Source organism: Panulirus ornatus, chromosome 29 (genome assembly GCF_036320965.1).
Source record: "Panulirus ornatus isolate Po-2019 chromosome 29, ASM3632096v1, whole genome shotgun sequence".
In the NCBI taxonomy this organism is placed as follows: domain Eukaryota; kingdom Metazoa; phylum Arthropoda; class Malacostraca; order Decapoda; family Palinuridae; genus Panulirus; species Panulirus ornatus.
The window spans coordinates 20,833,745-20,853,897 of NC_092252.1; the positions used below are offsets into that span (position 1 = coordinate 20,833,745).

At 39.0% G+C, this 20,153-nt stretch overlaps 1 protein-coding gene across 1 annotated transcript in view; it reads left to right on the forward strand.

Moving 5' to 3' along the window:
- Gdap2 (ganglioside induced differentiation associated protein 2) overlaps positions 1 to 19,127 on the forward strand; it is a 695,029-nt gene extending 675,902 nt beyond the window's left edge. Inside the window, exon 13 of the mRNA XM_071679390.1 lies at positions 14,101 to 19,127. Within this exon, the coding sequence (XP_071535491.1) occupies positions 14,101 to 14,145 (45 nt within the window). The 3' untranslated portion in view covers positions 14,146 to 19,127. The remainder of the gene's footprint in view (positions 1 to 14,100) is intronic.
- The last annotated feature ends 1,026 nt before the right edge of the window (positions 19,128 to 20,153 follow it).

The window sequence follows — 20,153 nt, forward strand, 5'->3', positions numbered from 1 at the left end:
TGACAGCTAGAGACTGAGTGTGAACGAATGGGGTCTTTGGTGTTTTTCCTAGCGCTACCTCGCACACATGAGGGGGGAGGGGGTTGTTATTCCATGTGTGGCGAGGTGGCAATGGGAACAAATAAAGGCAGACAATATGAATTATGTACATGTGTATAAATGTATATGTCTGTGTGTGTATATATATATGTGTGTACATTGAGATGTATAGGTATGTGTATTGTGCATGGGTGGACATGTATTATATACATGTGTATGTGGGCGGGTTGGGCCATTCTTTCGTCTGTTTCCTTGCGCTACCTTGCTAACGCTGGAGACAGCGACAAAGCAAAATAAATAAATAAATAATATATATATATATATATGTTGTTCGCTGATGATACAGCGCTGGTGGCTGATTCATATGAGAAACTGCAGAAGCTGGTGACTGAGTTTGGTATGTATATATATATATATATATATATATATATATATATATTTTTTTTTGCTTTGTTGCTGTCTCCTGCGTTTGCAAGGTAGCGCAAGGAAACAGACGAAAGAAATGGCCCAACTCGCCCCCATACACATGTATATACATATGTCCACACACGCAAATATACATACCTACACAGCTTTCCATGGTTTACCCCAGACGCTTCACATGCCTTGATTCAATCCACTGACAGCACATCAACCCCGGTATACCACATCGCTCCAATTCACTCTATTCCTTGCCCTCCTTTCACCCTCCTACATTTTCAGGCCCCGATCACACAAAATCTTTTTCACTCCATCTTTCCACCTCCAATTTGGTCTCCCTCTTCTCCTCGTTCCCTCCACCTCCGACACATATATCCTCTTGGTCAATCTTTCCTCACTCATTCTCTCCATGTGCCCAAACCATTTCAAAACACCCTCTTCTGCTCTCTCAACCACGCTCTTTTTATTTCCACACATCTCTCTTACCCTTACGTTACTTACTCGATCAAGCCACCTCACACCACACATTGTCCTCAAACATCTCATTTCCAGCACATCCATCCTCCTGCGCACAACTCTATCCATAGCCCACGCCTCGCAACCATACAACATTGTTGGAACCACTATTCCTTCAAACATACCCATTTTTGCTTTCCGAGATAATGTTCTCGACTTCCACACATTCTTCAAGGCTCCCAGAATTTTCGCCCCCTCCCCCACCCTATGATCCACTTCCGCTTCCATGGTTCCATCCGCTGCCAGATCCACTCCAAGATATCTAAAACACTTCACTTCCTCCAGTTTTTCTCCATTCAAACTCACCTCCCAATTGACTTGACACTCAACCCTATATATATATATATATATATATATATATATATATATATATATATATATATATATAGGGAATATATATATATATATATAGGGAATACGTGGGAAGTATTCTTTCTCCCCTATCCCCAGGGATAGCTGTTCCCATATATATATATATATGGGAGAGGATCACAATTTTGTGCAATACTTCCCACGTATTCCCTGCGTGTTGTAGAAGGTAACTAAAAGGGAAGGGAGCGGTGGGCTGGAAATCCTTCCCTCTTTTTTTTTTTTTCTCCAGAAAGAAGGAACAGAGAAGGGGGCCAGGTGAGGATATTCCCTCAAAGGCCCAGTGCTCTGTTCTTAATGCTACCTCGCTATCGCGGTAAATGGCGAATAGTATGAGAGAAAAAGAAAAGATATATATATATATATATATATATATATATATATATATATATATATATATATATATATATAGGGTGTTTTGGTCGAGGTGGTGTGCAAAGTGAGAGGGTTAGGGAAAATGATTTGGTAAACAGAGAAGAGGTGGTAAAAGCTTTCCGAAAGATGAAAGCCGGTAAGGCAGCAGGTTTGGATGGTATTGCAGTGGAATTTATTAAAAAAGGGGGTGACTGTATTGTTGACTCGTTGGTAAGGTTATTTAATGTATGTATGACTCATGGTGAGGTGCCTGAGGATTGGCGGAATGCGTGCATAGTGCCATTGTACAAAGGAAAAGGGGATATGAGTGAGTGCTCAAATTACAGAGGTATAAGTTTGTTGAGTATTCCTGGTAAATTATATGGGCGGGTATTGATTGAGAGGGTGAAGGCATGTACAGAGCATCAGATTGGGGAAGAGCAGTGTGGTTTCAGAAGTGGTAGAGGATGTTTGGATCAGGTGTTTGCTTTGAAGAATGTATGTGAGAAATACATAGAAAAGCAAATGGATTTGTATGTAGCATTTATGGATCTGGAGAAGGCATATGATAGAGCTGATAGAGATGCTCTGTGGAAGGTATTAAGAATATATGGTGTGGGAGGAAAGTTGTTAGAAGCAGTGAAAAGTTTTTATCGAGGATGTAAGGCATGTGTACGTGTAGGAAGAGAGGAAAGTGATTGGTTCTCAGTGAATATAGGTTTGCGGCAGGGGTGTGTGATGTCTCCATGGTTGTTTAATTTGTTTATGCATGGGGTTGTTAGGGAGGTGAACGCAAGAGTTTTGGAAAGAGGGGCAAGTATGAAGTCTGCTGTGGATGAGAGAGCTTGGGAAGTGAGTCAGTTGTTGTTCGCTGATGATACAGCGTTGATGGCTGATTCATGTGAGAAACTGCAGAAGCTGGTGACTGAGTTTGGTAAAGTGTATGAAAGAAGAAAATTAAGAGTAAATGTGAATAAGAGCAAGGTTATTAGGTACAATAGGGTTGAGGGTCAAGTCAATTGGGAGGTAAGTTTGAATGGAGAAGAACTGGAGGAAGTAAAGTGTTTTAGATATCTGGGAGTGGATCTGGCATCAGATGGAACCATGAAAGCGGAAGTGAATCATAGGGTGGGGGAGGGGGCGAAAGTCCTGGGAGCCTTGAAGAATGTGTGGAAGTCGAGAACATTATCTCGGAAAGCAAAAATGGGTATGTTTGAAGGAATAGTGGTTCCAACAATGTTGTATGGTTGCGAGGCGTGGGCTATGGATAGAGTTGTGCACAGGAGGGTGGATGTGCTGGAAATGAGATGTTTGAGGACAATGTTTGGTGTGAGGTGGTTTGATCGAGTAAGTAACGTAAGGGTAAGAGAGATGTGTGGAAATAAAAAGAGCGTGGTTGAGAGAGCAGAAGAGGGTGTTTTGAAATGGTTTTGGCACATGGAGAGAATGAGTGAGGAAAGATTGACCAAGAGGATATATGTGTTGGAGGTGGAGGGAACGAGGAGAAGTGGGAGACCAAATTGGAGGTGGAAAGATGGAGTGAAAAAGATTTTGTGTGATCGGGGCCTGAACATGCAGGAGGGTGAAAGGTGGGCAAGGAATAGAGTGAATTGGATCGATGTGGTATACCGGGGTTGACGTGCTGTCAGTGGATTGAATCAGGGCATGTGAAGCGTCTGGGGTAAACCATGGAAAGCTGTGTAGGTATGTATATTTGCATGTGTGGACGTATGTATATACATGTGTATGGGGGGGGTTGGGCCATTTCTTTCGTCTGTTTCCTTGCGCTACCTCGCAAACGCGGGAGACAGCGACAAAGTATAAAAAAAAAAAAAAATATATATATATATATATATATATATATTTATTTATTATACTTTGTCGCTGTCTCCCGCGTTTGCGAGGTAGCGCAAGGAAACAGACGAAAGAAATGGCCCAACCCCCCCCATACACATGTATATACATACGTCCACACACGCAAATATACATATCTACACAGCTTTCCATGGTTTACCCCAGACGCTTCACATGCTTTGATTCAATCCACTGACAGCACATCAACCCCGGTATACCACATCGCTCCAATTCACTCTATTCCTTGCCCTCCTTTCACCCTCCTGCATGTTCAGGCCCCGATCACACAAAATCTTTTTCACTCCATCTTTCCACCTCCAATTTGGTCTCCCTCTTCTCCTCATTCCCTCCACCTCTGACACATATATCCTCTTGGTCAATCTTTCCTCACTCATTCTCTCCATGTGCCCAAACCACTTCAAAACACCCTCTTCTGCTCTCTCAACCACGCTCTTTTTATTTCCACACATCTCTCTTACCCTTACGTTACTCACTCGATCAAACCACCTCACACCACACATTGTCCTCAAACATCTCATTTCCAGCACATCCATCCTCCTGCGCACAACTCTATCCATAGCCCACGCCTCACAACCATACAACATTGTTGGAACCACTATTCCTTCAAACATACCCATTTTTGCTTTCCGAGATAATGTTCTCGACTTCCACACATTCTTCAAGGCTCCCAGAATTTTCGCCCCCTCCCCCACCCTATGATCCACTTCCGCTTCCATGGTTCCATCCGCTGCCAGATCCACTCCCAGATATCTAAAACACTTCACTTCCTCCAGTTTTTCTCCATTCAAACTCACCTCCCAATTGACTTGACCCTCAACCCTACTGTACCTAATAACCTTGCTCTTATTCACATTTACTCTTAACTTTCTTCTTCCACACACTTTACCAAACTCAGTCACCAGCTTCTGCAGTTTCTCACATGAATCAGCCACCAGCGCTGTATCATCAGCGAACAACAACTGACTCACTTCCCAAGCTCTCTCATCCCCAACAGACTTCATACTTGCCCCTCTTTCCAAAACTCTTGCATTTACCTCCCTAACAACCCCATCCATAAACAAATTAAACAACCATGGACACATCACACACCCCTGCCGCAAACCTACATTCACTGAGAACCAATCACTTTCCTCTCTTCCTGCACGTACACATGCCTTACATCCTCGTTAAAAACTTTTCACTGCTTCTAACAACTTTCCTCCCACACCATATATTCTTAATACCTTCCACAGAGCATCTCTATCAACTCTATCATATGCCTTCTCCAGATCAATAAATGCTACATACAAATCCATTTGCTTTTCTAAGTATTTCTCACATACATTCTTCAAAGCAAACACCTGATCCACACATCCTCTACCACTTCTGAAACCACACTGCTCTTCCCCAATCTGATGCTCTGTACATGCCTTCACCCTCTCAATCAATACCCTCCCATATAATTTACCAGGAATACTCAACAAACTTATACCTCTGTAATTTGAGCACTCACTCTTATCCCCTTTGCCTTTGTACAATGGCACTATGCACGCATTCCGCCAATCCTCAGGCACCTCACCATGAGTTATACATACATTTAATAACCTTACCAACCAGTCAACAATACAGTCACCCCCTTTTTTAATAAATTCCACTGCAATACCATCCAAACCTGCTGCCTTGCCGGCTTTCATCTTCCGCAAAGCTTTCACTACCTCTTCTCTGTTTACCAAATCATTTTCCCTAACCCTCTCACTTTGCACACCACCTCGACCAAAACACCCTATATCTGCCACTCTATCATCAAACACATTCAACAAACCTTCAAAATACTCACTCCATCTCCTTCTCACATCACCACTACTTGTTATCACCTCCCCATTTGCGCCCTTCACTGAAGTTCCCATTTGCTCCCTTGTCTTACGCACTTTATTTACCTCCTTCCAGAACATCTTTTTATTCTCCCTAAAATTTAATGATACTCTCTCACCCCAACTCTCATTTGCCCTTTTTTTCACATCTTGCACCTTTCTCTTGACCTCCTGCCTCTTTCTTTTATACATCTCCCACTCAATTGCATTTTTTCCCTGCAAAAATCGTCCAAATGCCTCTCTCTTCTCTTTCACTAATACTCTTACTTTTTCATCCCACCACTCACTACCCTTTCTAATCAACCCATCTCCCACTCTTCTCATGCCACAAGCATCTTTTGCGCAATCCATCACTGATTCCCTAAATACATCCCATTCCTCCCCCACTCCCCTTGCTTCCATTGTTCTCACCTTTTTCCATTCTGTACTCAGTCTCTCCTGGTACTTCCTCACACAGGTCTCCTTCCCAAGCTCACTTACTCTCACCACCCTCTTCACCCCAACATTCATTCTTCTTTTCTGAAAACCCATACAAATCTTCACCTTAGCCTCCACAAGATAATGATCAGACATCCCTCCAGTTGCACCTCTCAGCACATTAACATCCAAAAGTCTCTCATTCGCACGCCTGTCAATTAACACGTAATCCAATAACGCTCTCTGGCCATCTCTCCTACTTACATAAGTATACTTACGTATATCTCGCTTTTTAAACCAGGTATTCCCAATCATCAGTCCTTTTTCAGCACATAAATCTACAAGCTCTTCACCATTTCCATTTACAACACTGAACACCCCATGTATACCAATTATTCCCTCAACTGCCACATTACTCACCTTTGCATTCAAATCACCCATCACTATAACCCGGTCTCGTGCATCAAAACCACTAACACACTCATTCAGCTGCTCCCAAAACACTTGCCTCTCATGATCTTTCTGCTCATGCCCGTGTGCATATGCACCAATAATCACCCACCTCTCTCCATCAACTTTCAGTTTTACCCATATTAATCGAGAATTTACTTTCTTACATTTTATCACATACTCCCACAACTCCTGTTTCAGGAGTATTGCTACTCCTTCCCTTGCTCTTGTCCTCTCACTAACCCCTGACTTTACTCCCCAGACATTCCCAAACCACTCTTCCCCTTTACCCTTGAGCTTCGTTTCACTCAGAGCCAAAACACCCAGGTTCCTTTCCTCAAACATACTACCTATCTCTCCTTTTTTCACATCTTGGTTACATCCACACACATTTAGGCACCCCACTCTGAGCCTTCGAGGAGGATGAGCACTCCCCGCGTGACTCCTTCTTCTGTTTCCCATTTTAGAAAGTTAATACAAGGAGGGGAGGATTTCTGGCCCCCCGCTCCCTTCCCCTCTAGTCGCTTTCTACGACACGCGAGGAATACGTGGGAAGTATTCTTTCACCCCTATCCCCAGGGATAATATAGATATATATATACATATACACATACACACACATACACACGCACATATACACACACACACACACACACATACATATATATACATATGAAAAATGTAAGAAACAATTTAGAAAACTGAAACTTCTAACTTGAAATGAATGAAAAAATGAATGTCACATAATGATTCAACCTCTGGCTATGGAAAAAAGAAATGTATAATTTATTTTCACAAACGTCAGTAGCAGTTCTCATCAATTTAACCACTGTATCAATATGCTTCAATGTCTAAGCTACATTTTTCTCCAATTTCACTATTTTCTTGTGAAAACACCATGTATGAAAACTATCACTCCAGTAACACAACTATAAACATTTACTTCCCCTTTAAAAAAAGTTCTGGGGAAGTCTGTCTCGATACACTGCGGGGAAACTCTACCACCTGGCGAGGTTTGTGTTGCAATGGTTCCCGATTCACAAACATAGTAGCATCATGGAGTGATGCGTCGGTAGGTCGACTTCCCACCGCCTCTACCGCCATCTAGCAACATTCCTCTCAGGTCCTTCAGCGAAAAGCTCATGAGGGGTCGCTCGCTACTGTGTATCCCGCAGAACGAGGCAGAGGAGGAGGATATATACGCAGCGACAGAGGTTATTGTTGCCAGAACGGGAGCACTTCTTCCTTCTCCCTCTTCGGATTCATGGTTCAGCCGTTTCTTTTTTGAGGCCATTCAGGCGATAGATGAGGTATATTGGGCTTGGAAAAACTCTTCTTCCTCAGACTCCTATTCAGCATTTATCACTGCCTTAGAAATCAGCCACCAGCTGATGGTGTGGGAGGCAAGTTGTTAGAAGCAGTGAAAAGTTTTTATCGAGGATGTAAGGCATGTGTACGTGTAGGAAGAGAGGAAAGTGATTGGTTCTCAGTGAATGTAGGTTTGCAGCAGGGGTGTGTGATGTCTCCATGGTTGTTTAATTTGTTTATGGATGGGGTTGTTAGGGAGGTGAATGCAAGAGTTTTGGAAAGAGGGGCAAGTATTCAGTCTGTTGTGGATGAGAGAGCTTGGGAAGTGAGTCAGTTGTTGTTCGCTGATGATACAGCGCTGGTGGCTGATTCATGTGAGAAACTGCAGAAGCTGGTGACTGAGTTTGGTAAAGTGTGTGAAAGAAGAAAGTTAAGAGTAAATGTGAATAAGAGCAAGGTTATTAGGTACAGTAGGGTTGAGGGTCAAGTCAATTGGGAGGTAAGTTTGAATGGAGAAAAGCTGGAGGAAGTAAAGTGTTTTAGATATCTGGGAGTGGATCTGGCAGCGGATGGAACCATGGAAGCGGAAGTGAATCATAGGGTGGGGGAGGGGGCGAAAATTCTGGGAGCCTTGAAGAATGTGTGGAAGTCGAGAACATTATCTCGGAAAGCAAAAATGGGTATGTTTGAAGGAATAGTGGTTCCAACAATGTTGTATGGTTGCGAGGCGTGGGCTATGGATAAAGTTGTGCGCAGGAGGTTGGATGTGCTGGATGTGAGATGTTTGAGGACAATATGTGGTGTGAGGTGGTTTGATCGAGTAAGTAATGTAAGGGTGAGAGACATGTGTGGAAATAAAAAGAGTGTGGTTGAGAGAGCAGAAGAGGGTGTTTTGAAATGGTTTGGTCACATGGAGAGAATGAGTGGGGAAAGATTGACCAAGAGGATATATGTGTCAGAGGTGGAGGGAACGAGGAGAAGTGGGAGACCAAATTGGAGGTGGAAAGATGGAGTGAAAAAGATTTTGAGTGATTGGGGCCTGAACATGCAGGAGGGTGAAAGGCGTGCAAGGAATAGAGTGAATTGGAACGATGTGGTATACCGGGGTCGACGTGCTGTCAATGGATTGAACCAGGGCATGTGAAGCGTCTGGGGTAAACCATGCAAAGTGTGTGGGGCCTGGATGTGGAAAGGGAGCTGTGGTTTCGGTGCATTATTACATGACAGCTAGAGACTGAGTGTGAACGAATGGGGTCTTTGGTGTTTTTCCTAGCGCTACCTCGCACACATGAGGGGGGAGGGGGTTGTTATTCCATGTGTGGCGAGGTGGCAATGGGAACAAATAAAGGCAGACAATATGAATTATGTACATGTGTATAAATGTATATGTCTGTGTGTGTATATATATATGTGTGTACATTGAGATGTATAGGTATGTGTATTGTGCATGGGTGGACATGTATTATATACATGTGTATGTGGGCGGGTTGGGCCATTCTTTCGTCTGTTTCCTTGCGCTACCTTGCTAACGCTGGAGACAGCGACAAAGCAAAATAAATAAATAAATAATATATATATATATATGTTGTTCGCTGATGATACAGCGCTGGTGGCTGATTCATATGAGAAACTGCAGAAGCTGGTGACTGAGTTTGGTATGTATATATATATATATATATATATATATATATATATATATATATATATATATATTTTTTTTTGCTTTGTTACTGTCTCCTGCGTTTGCAAGGTAGCGCAAGGAAACAGACGAAAGAAATGGCCCAACTCGCCCCCATACACATGTATATACATATGTCCACACACGCAAATATACATACCTACACAGCTTTCCATGGTTTACCCCAGACGCTTCACATGCCTTGATTCAATCCACTGACAGCACATCAACCCTGGTATACCACATCGCTCCAATTCACTCTATTCCTTGCCCTCCTTTCACCCTCCTACATTTTCAGGCCCCGATCACACAAAATCTTTTTCACTCCATCTTTCCACCTCCAATTTGGTCTCCCTCTTCTCCTCGTTCCCTCCACCTCCGACACATATATCCTCTTGGTCAATCTTTCCTCACTCATTCTCTCCATGTGCCCAAACCATTTCAAAACACCCTCTTCTGCTCTCTCAACCACGCTCTTTTTATTTCCACACATCTCTCTTACCCTTACGTTACTTACTCGATCAAGCCACCTCACACCACACATTGTCCTCAAACATCTCATTTCCAGCACATCCATCCTCCTGCGCACAACTCTATCCATAGCCCACGCCTCGCAACCATACAACATTGTTGGAACCACTATTCCTTCAAACATACCCATTTTTGCTTTCCGAGATAATGTTCTCGACTTCCACACATTCTTCAAGGCTCCCAGAATTTTCGCCCCCTCCCCCACCCTATGATCCACTTCCGCTTCCATGGTTCCATCCGCTGCCAGATCCACTCCAAGATATCTAAAACACTTCACTTCCTCCAGTTTTTCTCCATTCAAACTCACCTCCCAATTGACTTGACCCTCAACCCTATATATATATATATATATATATATATATATATATATATATATATATATATATATATATAGGGAATATATATATATATATATAGGGAATACGTGGGAAGTATTCTTTCTCCCCTATCCCCAGGGATAGCTGTTCCCATATATATATATATATGGGAGAGGATCACAATTTTGTGCAATACTTCCCACGTATTCCCTGCGTGTTGTAGAAGGTAACTAAAAGGGAAGGGAGCGGTGGGCTGGAAATCCTTCCCTCTTTTTTTTTTTTTCTCCAGAAAGAAGGAACAGAGAAGGGGGCCAGGTGAGGATATTCCCTCAAAGGCCCAGTGCTCTGTTCTTAATGCTACCTCGCTATCGCGGTAAATGGCGAATAGTATGAGAGAAAAAGAAAAGATATATATATATATATATATATATATATATATATATATATATATATATATATATATAGGGTGTTTTGGTCGAGGTGGTGTGCAAAGTGAGAGGGTTAGGGAAAATGATTTGGTAAACAGAGAAGAGGTGGTAAAAGCTTTCCGAAAGATGAAAGCCGGTAAGGCAGCAGGTTTGGATGGTATTGCAGTGGAATTTATTAAAAAAGGGGGTGACTGTATTGTTGACTCGTTGGTAAGGTTATTTAATGTATGTATGACTCATGGTGAGGTGCCTGAGGATTGGCGGAATGCGTGCATAGTGCCATTGTACAAAGGAAAAGGGGATATGAGTGAGTGCTCAAATTACAGAGGTATAAGTTTGTTGAGTATTCCTGGTAAATTATATGGGCGGGTATTGATTGAGAGGGTGAAGGCATGTACAGAGCATCAGATTGGGGAAGAGCAGTGTGGTTTCAGAAGTGGTAGAGGATGTTTGGATCAGGTGTTTGCTTTGAAGAATGTATGTGAGAAATACATAGAAAAGCAAATGGATTTGTATGTAGCATTTATGGATCTGGAGAAGGCATATGATAGAGCTGATAGAGATGCTCTGTGGAAGGTATTAAGAATATATGGTGTGGGAGGAAAGTTGTTAGAAGCAGTGAAAAGTTTTTATCGAGGATGTAAGGCATGTGTACGTGTAGGAAGAGAGGAAAGTGATTGGTTCTCAGTGAATATAGGTTTGCGGCAGGGGTGTGTGATGTCTCCATGGTTGTTTAATTTGTTTATGCATGGGGTTGTTAGGGAGGTGAACGCAAGAGTTTTGGAAAGAGGGGCAAGTATGAAGTCTGCTGTGGATGAGAGAGCTTGGGAAGTGAGTCAGTTGTTGTTCGCTGATGATACAGCGTTGATGGCTGATTCATGTGAGAAACTGCAGAAGCTGGTGACTGAGTTTGGTAAAGTGTATGAAAGAAGAAAATTAAGAGTAAATGTGAATAAGAGCAAGGTTATTAGGTACAATAGGGTTGAGGGTCAAGTCAATTGGGAGGTAAGTTTGAATGGAGAAGAACTGGAGGAAGTAAAGTGTTTTAGATATCTGGGAGTGGATCTGGCATCAGATGGAACCATGAAAGCGGAAGTGAATCATAGGGTGGGGGAGGGGGCGAAAGTCCTGGGAGCCTTGAAGAATGTGTGGAAGTCGAGAACATTATCTCGGAAAGCAAAAATGGGTATGTTTGAAGGAATAGTGGTTCCAACAATGTTGTATGGTTGCGAGGCGTGGGCTATGGATAGAGTTGTGCACAGGAGGGTGGATGTGCTGGAAATGAGATGTTTGAGGACAATGTTTGGTGTGAGGTGGTTTGATCGAGTAAGTAACGTAAGGGTAAGAGAGATGTGTGGAAATAAAAAGAGCGTGGTTGAGAGAGCAGAAGAGGGTGTTTTGAAATGGTTTTGGCACATGGAGAGAATGAGTGAGGAAAGATTGACCAAGAGGATATATGTGTTGGAGGTGGAGGGAACGAGGAGAAGTGGGAGACCAAATTGGAGGTGGAAAGATGGAGTGAAAAAGATTTTGTGTGATCGGGGCCTGAACATGCAGGAGGGTGAAAGGTGGGCAAGGAATAGAGTGAATTGGATCGATGTGGTATACCGGGGTTGACGTGCTGTCAGTGGATTGAATCAGGGCATGTGAAGCGTCTGGGGTAAACCATGGAAAGTTGTGTGGGGCCTGGATGTGGAAAGGGAGCTGTGGTTTCGGGCATTATTGCATGACAGCTAGAGACTGAGTCTGAACGAATGGGGCCTTTGTTGTCTTTTCCTAGTGCTACCTCGCACACATGAGGGGGGAGGGGGATGGTATTCCATGTGTGGCGAGGTGGCGATGGGAATGAATAAAGGCAGACAGTGTGAATTGTGTGCATGGGTATATATGTATGTGTCTTTGTGTGTATATATATATATATATATATATATGTGTACATTGAGATGTATGGGTGTGTATATTTGCGTGTGTGGACGTGTGTGTATATACATTGTGTATGGGGGTGGGTTGGGCCATTTCTTTCGTCTGTTTCCTTGCGCTACCTCGCAAATGCGGGAGACAGTGACAAAGCAAAATAAAAATAAAAAATAAAAATATATTCTTTTTCTTTTTTCACACTATTTGCCATTTCCCGTGATAGCGAAGTAGAGTTAAGAACAAAGGACTGGGCCTTTGAGGGAATATCTTCACCTGGCCTTCTTCTCTGTTCCTTCTTTTGGAAAACTAAAAAAAAAGAGAGGGGAGGATTTCCAGCCACCCACTCCCTCCTCTTTTAGTTGCCTTCTACGACACGCAGGGAATACGTGGGAAGTATTCTTTCTCCCCTATCCCCAGGGATTATATATATAAATATATATATATATATATATACGTTGAGATGTATAGGTATGTATATGTGCATGTGTGGACGTGTATGTATGTATATATATGTATATGTGGGTGGGTTGGGCTATTCTTTCGTCTGCTTCCTTGCGCTACCTCGCTAACGCGGGAGACAGCGACAAAGTATGATCAATAAAAATAACTATAAAAATAAATTGATTACATATCTTACTGGAAATTAAACATCATCTAGTGTCATGTACATTATAATCAGCTTGGCATATATACAATTAATCATGTTATTATCACTAAGTAGAATGAATTCAGTGTTAAACTAAAATCCCTGTTATCCTTAATTCAAAACATCAAAATGTTTAAAACATGTATATATTTCACTTTCATTTGGTAACCCTTCATTATCTGAAAAAATAGAAAAAAACTATGCAAAAAAATATTTGAGATGGTTTGTTGAGCAGAGCAGAGTTATTAGTGTGGTGTTCATTGGTGTTTTGATCTTAGTGATTGTTTACCATGTGGCGCAGTGTATGTTGTCTACTGGTCATGTACACTTATGTATATTGTGCACCCTGAATTACTGTTGTGGACAGTGCCCTGTTTCATCTGTTTCAGCAATAGCCTGATTACTCTTCCAAGCCACCTGTATCTTACATGAAATGCAAGATGAATGTTTGATGCCTCACAAACATAATTGAGTTGTGTAAGAGGCTGGCTGAGGGCCAGTCCAAGACGGCACTTAGGAAGGACTTCCATGTCATTCACTTATTTGCTTACATATAATAATATTTCGGTCATGTAAAACGTGTGCAAATATGTAAAATATTTAAAATAGAAGGACTTCCACATCATTTACTTATTTGCTTAATATTTTGTCCATGTAAAATATTTACATATAAAGATAATATAAAGTTTTGTGATCATACAATTTCTGAGTTTTTTATAACCCCAAATTTTGTCATCCAAAAATAAATGGTTTTTGATGTGTTTTGGTTATCAACTTAACAGTTGATATTCCTCCGAGTCTTAGTGTAATCAATGTTAATCAGTTTCATTCCCTACATCTTCTTTGTAGGTTTGGATAGAGTTTCATGAACAGAAGTTGTTGAAGCATGAATGTATGTGCAGCAGAATCTTCAAATCTTTCGTGATATTACAATATATATGATTTTCATTCACTAATGAAATTATCATTAAATCTTCCATTACAGATCAATGGAATTCGTTACTACAAACCAGGATCTGCATCATCTTGAAGAGTTTGTGCTACCATTCAGATGTAGAAATCATTGTTAGACATTGGAACATTGAGAGATAGGTGTGCAGGTATTTTTGTCATGCATGAATTTTGTGAGAATTTGTAAGAAGTGGAAGACATGTCATTCAGAACAGTGCATAGTTTGTGATAGTTGAATTTGGAATGATTCAGCGTTCTGGCTATTCCATGAAGATTTCTCATGATCATGAGTTTGGAGACAGGCCATTTAGCATAGCCATATTTGCAAGGCATAATCACTACCTTCTCTACATTGTGGCCTTGTATTCAGAAGCTACTTAAATTAAGAACTTCTTCCATAAGTACTTATTAACATAACCCCATTTTTTTAATGTAGCATTTAAGCATTCTGAGTATGGTATAAAATCCAAATGGGCCTACCTGGAAGCTGAATCTTCTTAAAATTCTTCCTTGTGTAAAAATACCTACATAAGATTCTACAGGAAGATCTGATGCTCAATATCTGTGTAGGAATAATTTCTGTCTTGTTCTTTGTACTTTCCTAACAATTTATCTTCATTCATAGTAGATGCACATCTGAACAATCAGGTAAATATTACAATTTGAGTGTAATTAACATATCTTGTTAGATGCTGTGATTTTTATTTTATGGCTGTATCTATAATGGGAAGCAAGGCATAAAATATTGCAAGTAATTTTACTATGATGCATTGTATTACGTATATCTGATTGCAGTATATTGATCGTTTGGAGAGTTAGTATGGAAAACATTATAGTAATCAAGGAGATTCTTATGTTTTATAGTCTACAGCCAGGATGTATTTGATATAAAGAGATTAATGTGAAACAGTAATATTTAGAGTATCATAACTTCAGCTATTCCAAAGTCAGCATTTGGTTTAATAAAGTTACTGAAACTGGCACTTTGTCTAAAAGAACTTATTTTGGTGTGAGCTTTTGAGCATTGAATTTTAGTGATAATGAGTTATATTGATCAAAAATTACACACGAGCATTACTGAAATTCTGTAGAATAAAGTTAATGAACTTTATTTTTGGAAAGATTTGACTCAATAAAGATAACTCATATTATGCCATATAGAAACTTGCGTATTTTATGGATTCACTGTCTCCCATTTATATACTTGCTGTGCCAAATTGTTGAATCTCTTGTTACTTCAAAACAGATATCTAATGTTACAAATAGAAAAAAATCCAGTGTACATAGCACCATCAATAATGTTATTCAAACACACTTTAACTTTTCATGTTCATATTGAATATCCTCTTACTGTTGAAGGCATGTCATGATATTTCCAAGAGTGAAAAATAAGTTTGATTAAATAGTTCATCTTATACATCATAACATCAAATATTTTCAAAAGTTCACTCTGTGAGGGACTGTACAGTACACGCAGATCCTAGGAAAATTTTGCATAAGTTTATTCTGTATGATTAGTAAAACTGAATAACTTATTTCAGAATGATATACCAGCATTGCTGATATTTAGTGAACCATTTTTAAAAGTTAGACCTGCAGAACACAAGATTTCAAGTTACTTGCACTAATAAGAAATGCAAAGTATGTTTATATATTTTTTCTTTTGTAATCGTAGTTTTCCTTGGTTCGTTATGACTGGTGTTTATTGTGAAACTCCAGCTGAATGTATAACCGAGGGATTTCCTTTCTTTTTGTGTATTGATGCTTAGAAATTTGTATGTAAATGGCCTGTTCCAACTTGAGCAGGTCATATTGGGTTTAAATGTTGTGTATATTGTTTTGAATCACTTGATAGTTTGGTATGTTGTGTAATGATTTTTGCTTTATCATTTATATAATCATTGATTCTGAGCTTTTGAATTGCAAATATCTTTTAACAGACAGAAGAAAATATGTAAAAAGATGAAAGTATGAGTATATTGATGTAAGTAGCAAGTTCTATACAGGGATTTCACATGTGTATTATAGATATTACATTCTGTATACCAGTTACTATACTGTACATAAGTTTTGTATATCACATTTGCAAGAAGGAAATTAATATAAATTTTTACATATACAGGTATCTGAATTAAAATATTTGTTTCAATATTATATGTTAAAGTTGCATTAATATTGTTGATGAAATTGTGTAAATAGTTGTAACAATATATACACTTTACAACTACTATCAGGTTCACTTTAAACATTTTCTTCTGCATATCATTCAGTCCCCAGGTCATAATTTTGCCTGTTGGATCTGTTTCCAAGTGTTTTGTATGCACATAGTATTTTTGAATTGTTAATATATCAGGGAAGAACTTTCTCACAAATATGTCAAAATATGTTTATATCATATTCAGAGTTTCAGATAATGTTGCTTGGATTGGGGCTCAAGTAACTCATAGCATTAGTTTCTGATTAGTTTCTGGGATAAGTTTATGAAGCAATGAAACGTTATGCAATAGAAATTTAAGGAAATCTGTAAAACATCTTAAAGTTGTATAATTTTTACAGCTTTTATTCTACATGAATTACTTAAGTAAATGATCAATTATTCTAAACTGGATGATCAGCTTTCACCTTCAGGGAGTTTTATATTGTTCAGCTGAAAAGCTGTAATATCATACACTATGACAGAAAACAAAATAATCAAAATCATGTTTAGTTTTTATTGTTTGCTCATGAAAAATCATGGAAACTTTAAAGTACTTGTAAAGTTGGGACATCAAGTTTGTCCTGAATACTCCTAGCCTAAGTTTATGTTGTAGAGAATAATGATCCTCATATATATGTGTTATGAAACATATAGGCCTTATTGTCAGTTGTAAAATTAACAACAGTTGATGCTGTCAGATATGATGAATATGTCCTGTTGTTATAAGCCATTCAAACTGATATATCATCACTTTGAGTAAGAGTTAATGAAGATCATCCCTACTATTCAGCAACAAAAATCAGTTTGTTAATACTAATGCTGGAGAAAGGTCTTCATTACTTCCTGTCAAGTGACAGGTTACAGGGAAGACTGGTCACCATGAAGAATCCTCCCTGGGGGATCTTGAGAGAGGTTTTATTTTGTGATAATAGTGCCATGATAATACCTTGCTTAAACTGTAGTTATAGTTATTATAGAACCTTCAAACATCAAATTTGTTTTTAATAGCTATAGTTGAGTTTAAATACTTTGTAGTTAAGGAAGTTTGCTAGCTCTTTTGTTACATTTGATAACATAGTTATAGATTTTATACTTGTTGAATATTAATACTTTCCTGCTTATTGAGTTAGATTGAGAAAGATTTTAAAGAATGAAAGTTATGGTAAAGGGATCATTTGTTTAACTGATATTCCACTTCAAATAATTGTAAGTGAATATCTATTATCCCAACCTGTTCAATCATGTTAATTTTCATGACCATGCTATTTGCACAGCATGCTATGCATCATCTCCACCAAATAAAGCTGTGAAGGCTCCGTTATGCAACGAGGCAACAAACTGTGCTTGGAGTTAGTTCATTAAGGTTTTGAAAATACAATTAAGCCTCTGTTAACACTGTATCCAATTAGCACTGGAATTATGTGTGTTAATATGTATGAAATAGCCTTGGAAGGAAGGTTTGTGTACTCTTAAGAGAAGTATTGAAGTTGTGCAGCATTTTTTGGGGTGTGGCATTAATTTGCATCCCTCAGCATGAGCATGAGGGTTGATGCCAGAAAAAAAACTGTATTTTTGTAGTTGCTATAGTCCGTTAAACTTTCCATCGTAGCCTTGGTGTATGTGTGTATAAAGTAGGAAAATGTTCACTGAGTAACTGGACAAAAAGCATACCCTAGGCAGCTATATACATATAGGTACTTCCCATTAGTGGTAGTGTCCAGTTCACTCAGTGATAGTTGCAGTCATGAAGAATCCTGATATTTATAAAGTCAATGAAATTTGTTAATTGCTCCAGTTATGGTATCAGAAAACAATGACATGGATTCATTTTGACTGTACAGTATTCTGAAGGAAGAGTTGAAATGTATGGCAATATCCAGTCACCAGATGTGTATAGTCTGCTGAAGAGAATATAACAAATTGTTCCGAGACTCTTCCTCTTTCCACTATAACCACAGTTATTATAAATAGAACAGGTGCAGTGTGCCATAGATTAGTTGTGATCATTAAAAGTTAATCATATTCATTTAACATTAGTAATGTCCCTTAGTTGATATCTCATGATCTTTGAATCTGGTCTCATTTGTTGCTGTAACCTTTGAATGTGTGTTCTTGATTTTCAAAGTTATATTCATTAATCTTACCTAAAAAATGATCTGTAAAAACTCGTGTAGTTTCCCGTCTTTCATTCCTGTTAAATGAATTTAATATCACTGTAGAAATGCTGCTTATGGATATACATCTCATTGCAAATATAAAACTGAGAAGCACCAAAATCTTTTTAAATAACGAGTTTTAACGTTCATAGTTTCATTCATCATATACATTTTCTTTATACTGCAAAATTTGAAGTAAAGTTCCCAAAATTTTTCATTTTAAACATTTTTTGTTGCTTAAGTGCTTCCATGCCTCAGGCTAATAAATCTGTTAGCACCATGTGGTAATTCATTGTAGCCTGTTACAAAGCAAGCAATGTTAGTTACCCAAAACTTCACCCTTTTATCTTCTGGTGTATTTAAAATGTTGGCACACTCCATTATAATGAGTAAAATGTGAGTACTGTTTGATTTGTATAGTAGGGAAGAATTAAGCAAGCCGTAGTTCCAGTGGCACAGTTTATTCTGGTTGTTATTGTCTACCTTGTGGGTTGTACAAGTAGATGAGATTTTTAAGATCAAACAATGTAATCCTTGATTTACCATAATTACACCATCCTATAATTTTATTTTGAAGTTTTCTTTTTTTTTTTTAATGTTCACTGACCAGTTATAAATGCTTTATATGTTTGAGATGTGAAATATTTAGGTTAGTGGAGTTAATGTTACCATGTTAATGCAGTATATAAATAAATTGTTCTCTGAAAACATTATATTATTGCACCTTTGAATCTTATGATTATATTATTACATCTTTAAATCTTATAGAATATATCCGACTCTTGTCACCTCTCCCTCTATTTCCTCCTGAAAATGCCTTCCATGAAACAAAAGAAATTGGGAAAATGTGTATAGGACAATAACATATGTGTTATTTAGAATAAGGAAACCTGCTTTTTTAAAACATGCAGATCGTAGCCACTATTAAGACATGAAAAAATAAAGATCCAATGTTTAGTAGGATATACTATTGATATCATCTTTGAATCTGGTCTCATTTGTTGCTGTAACCTTTGAATGTGTGTTCTTGATTTTCAAAGTTATATTCATTAATCTTACCTAAAAAATGATCTGTAAAAACTCGTGTAGTTTCCCGTCTTTCATTCCTGTTAAATTAATTTAATATCACTGTAGAAATGCTGCTTATGGATATACATCTCATTGCAAATATAAAACTGAGAAGCACCAAAATCCAGTTGTGTTACTGGAGTGATAGTTTTCATGCATGGTGTTTTGACAAGAAAATAGTGAAGTTGGAGAAAAATGTAGCTTAGACATTGAAGCTTATTGATTCAGTGGTGAAATTGATGAGAACTGCTATTGACGTTTGTGTGAATAAATTGTACATTTCCTTTTCCATAGCCAGAGGTTGAACCATTATGTGACGTTCATTTTTTCATTCATTTCAAGCTAAAAGTTTGTTTTCTAAATTGTTTCTTACATTTTTCACATGTATATATATGTATGTGTGTGTGTGTGTGTATGTGCGTATGTGTGTGTATGTGTGTGTGTGTGTGTGTGTGTATATATATATATGTATATTATCCCTGGGGACAGGGGTGAAAGAATACTTCCCACGTATTCCTCGCGTGTCATAGAAAGCGACTAGAGGGGACGGGAGCGGGGGGCCGGAAATCCTCCCCTCCTTGTATTAACTTTCTAAAATGGGAAACAGAAGAAGGAGTCACGCGGGGAGTGCTCATCCTCCTCGAAGGCTCAGAGTGGGGTGCCTAA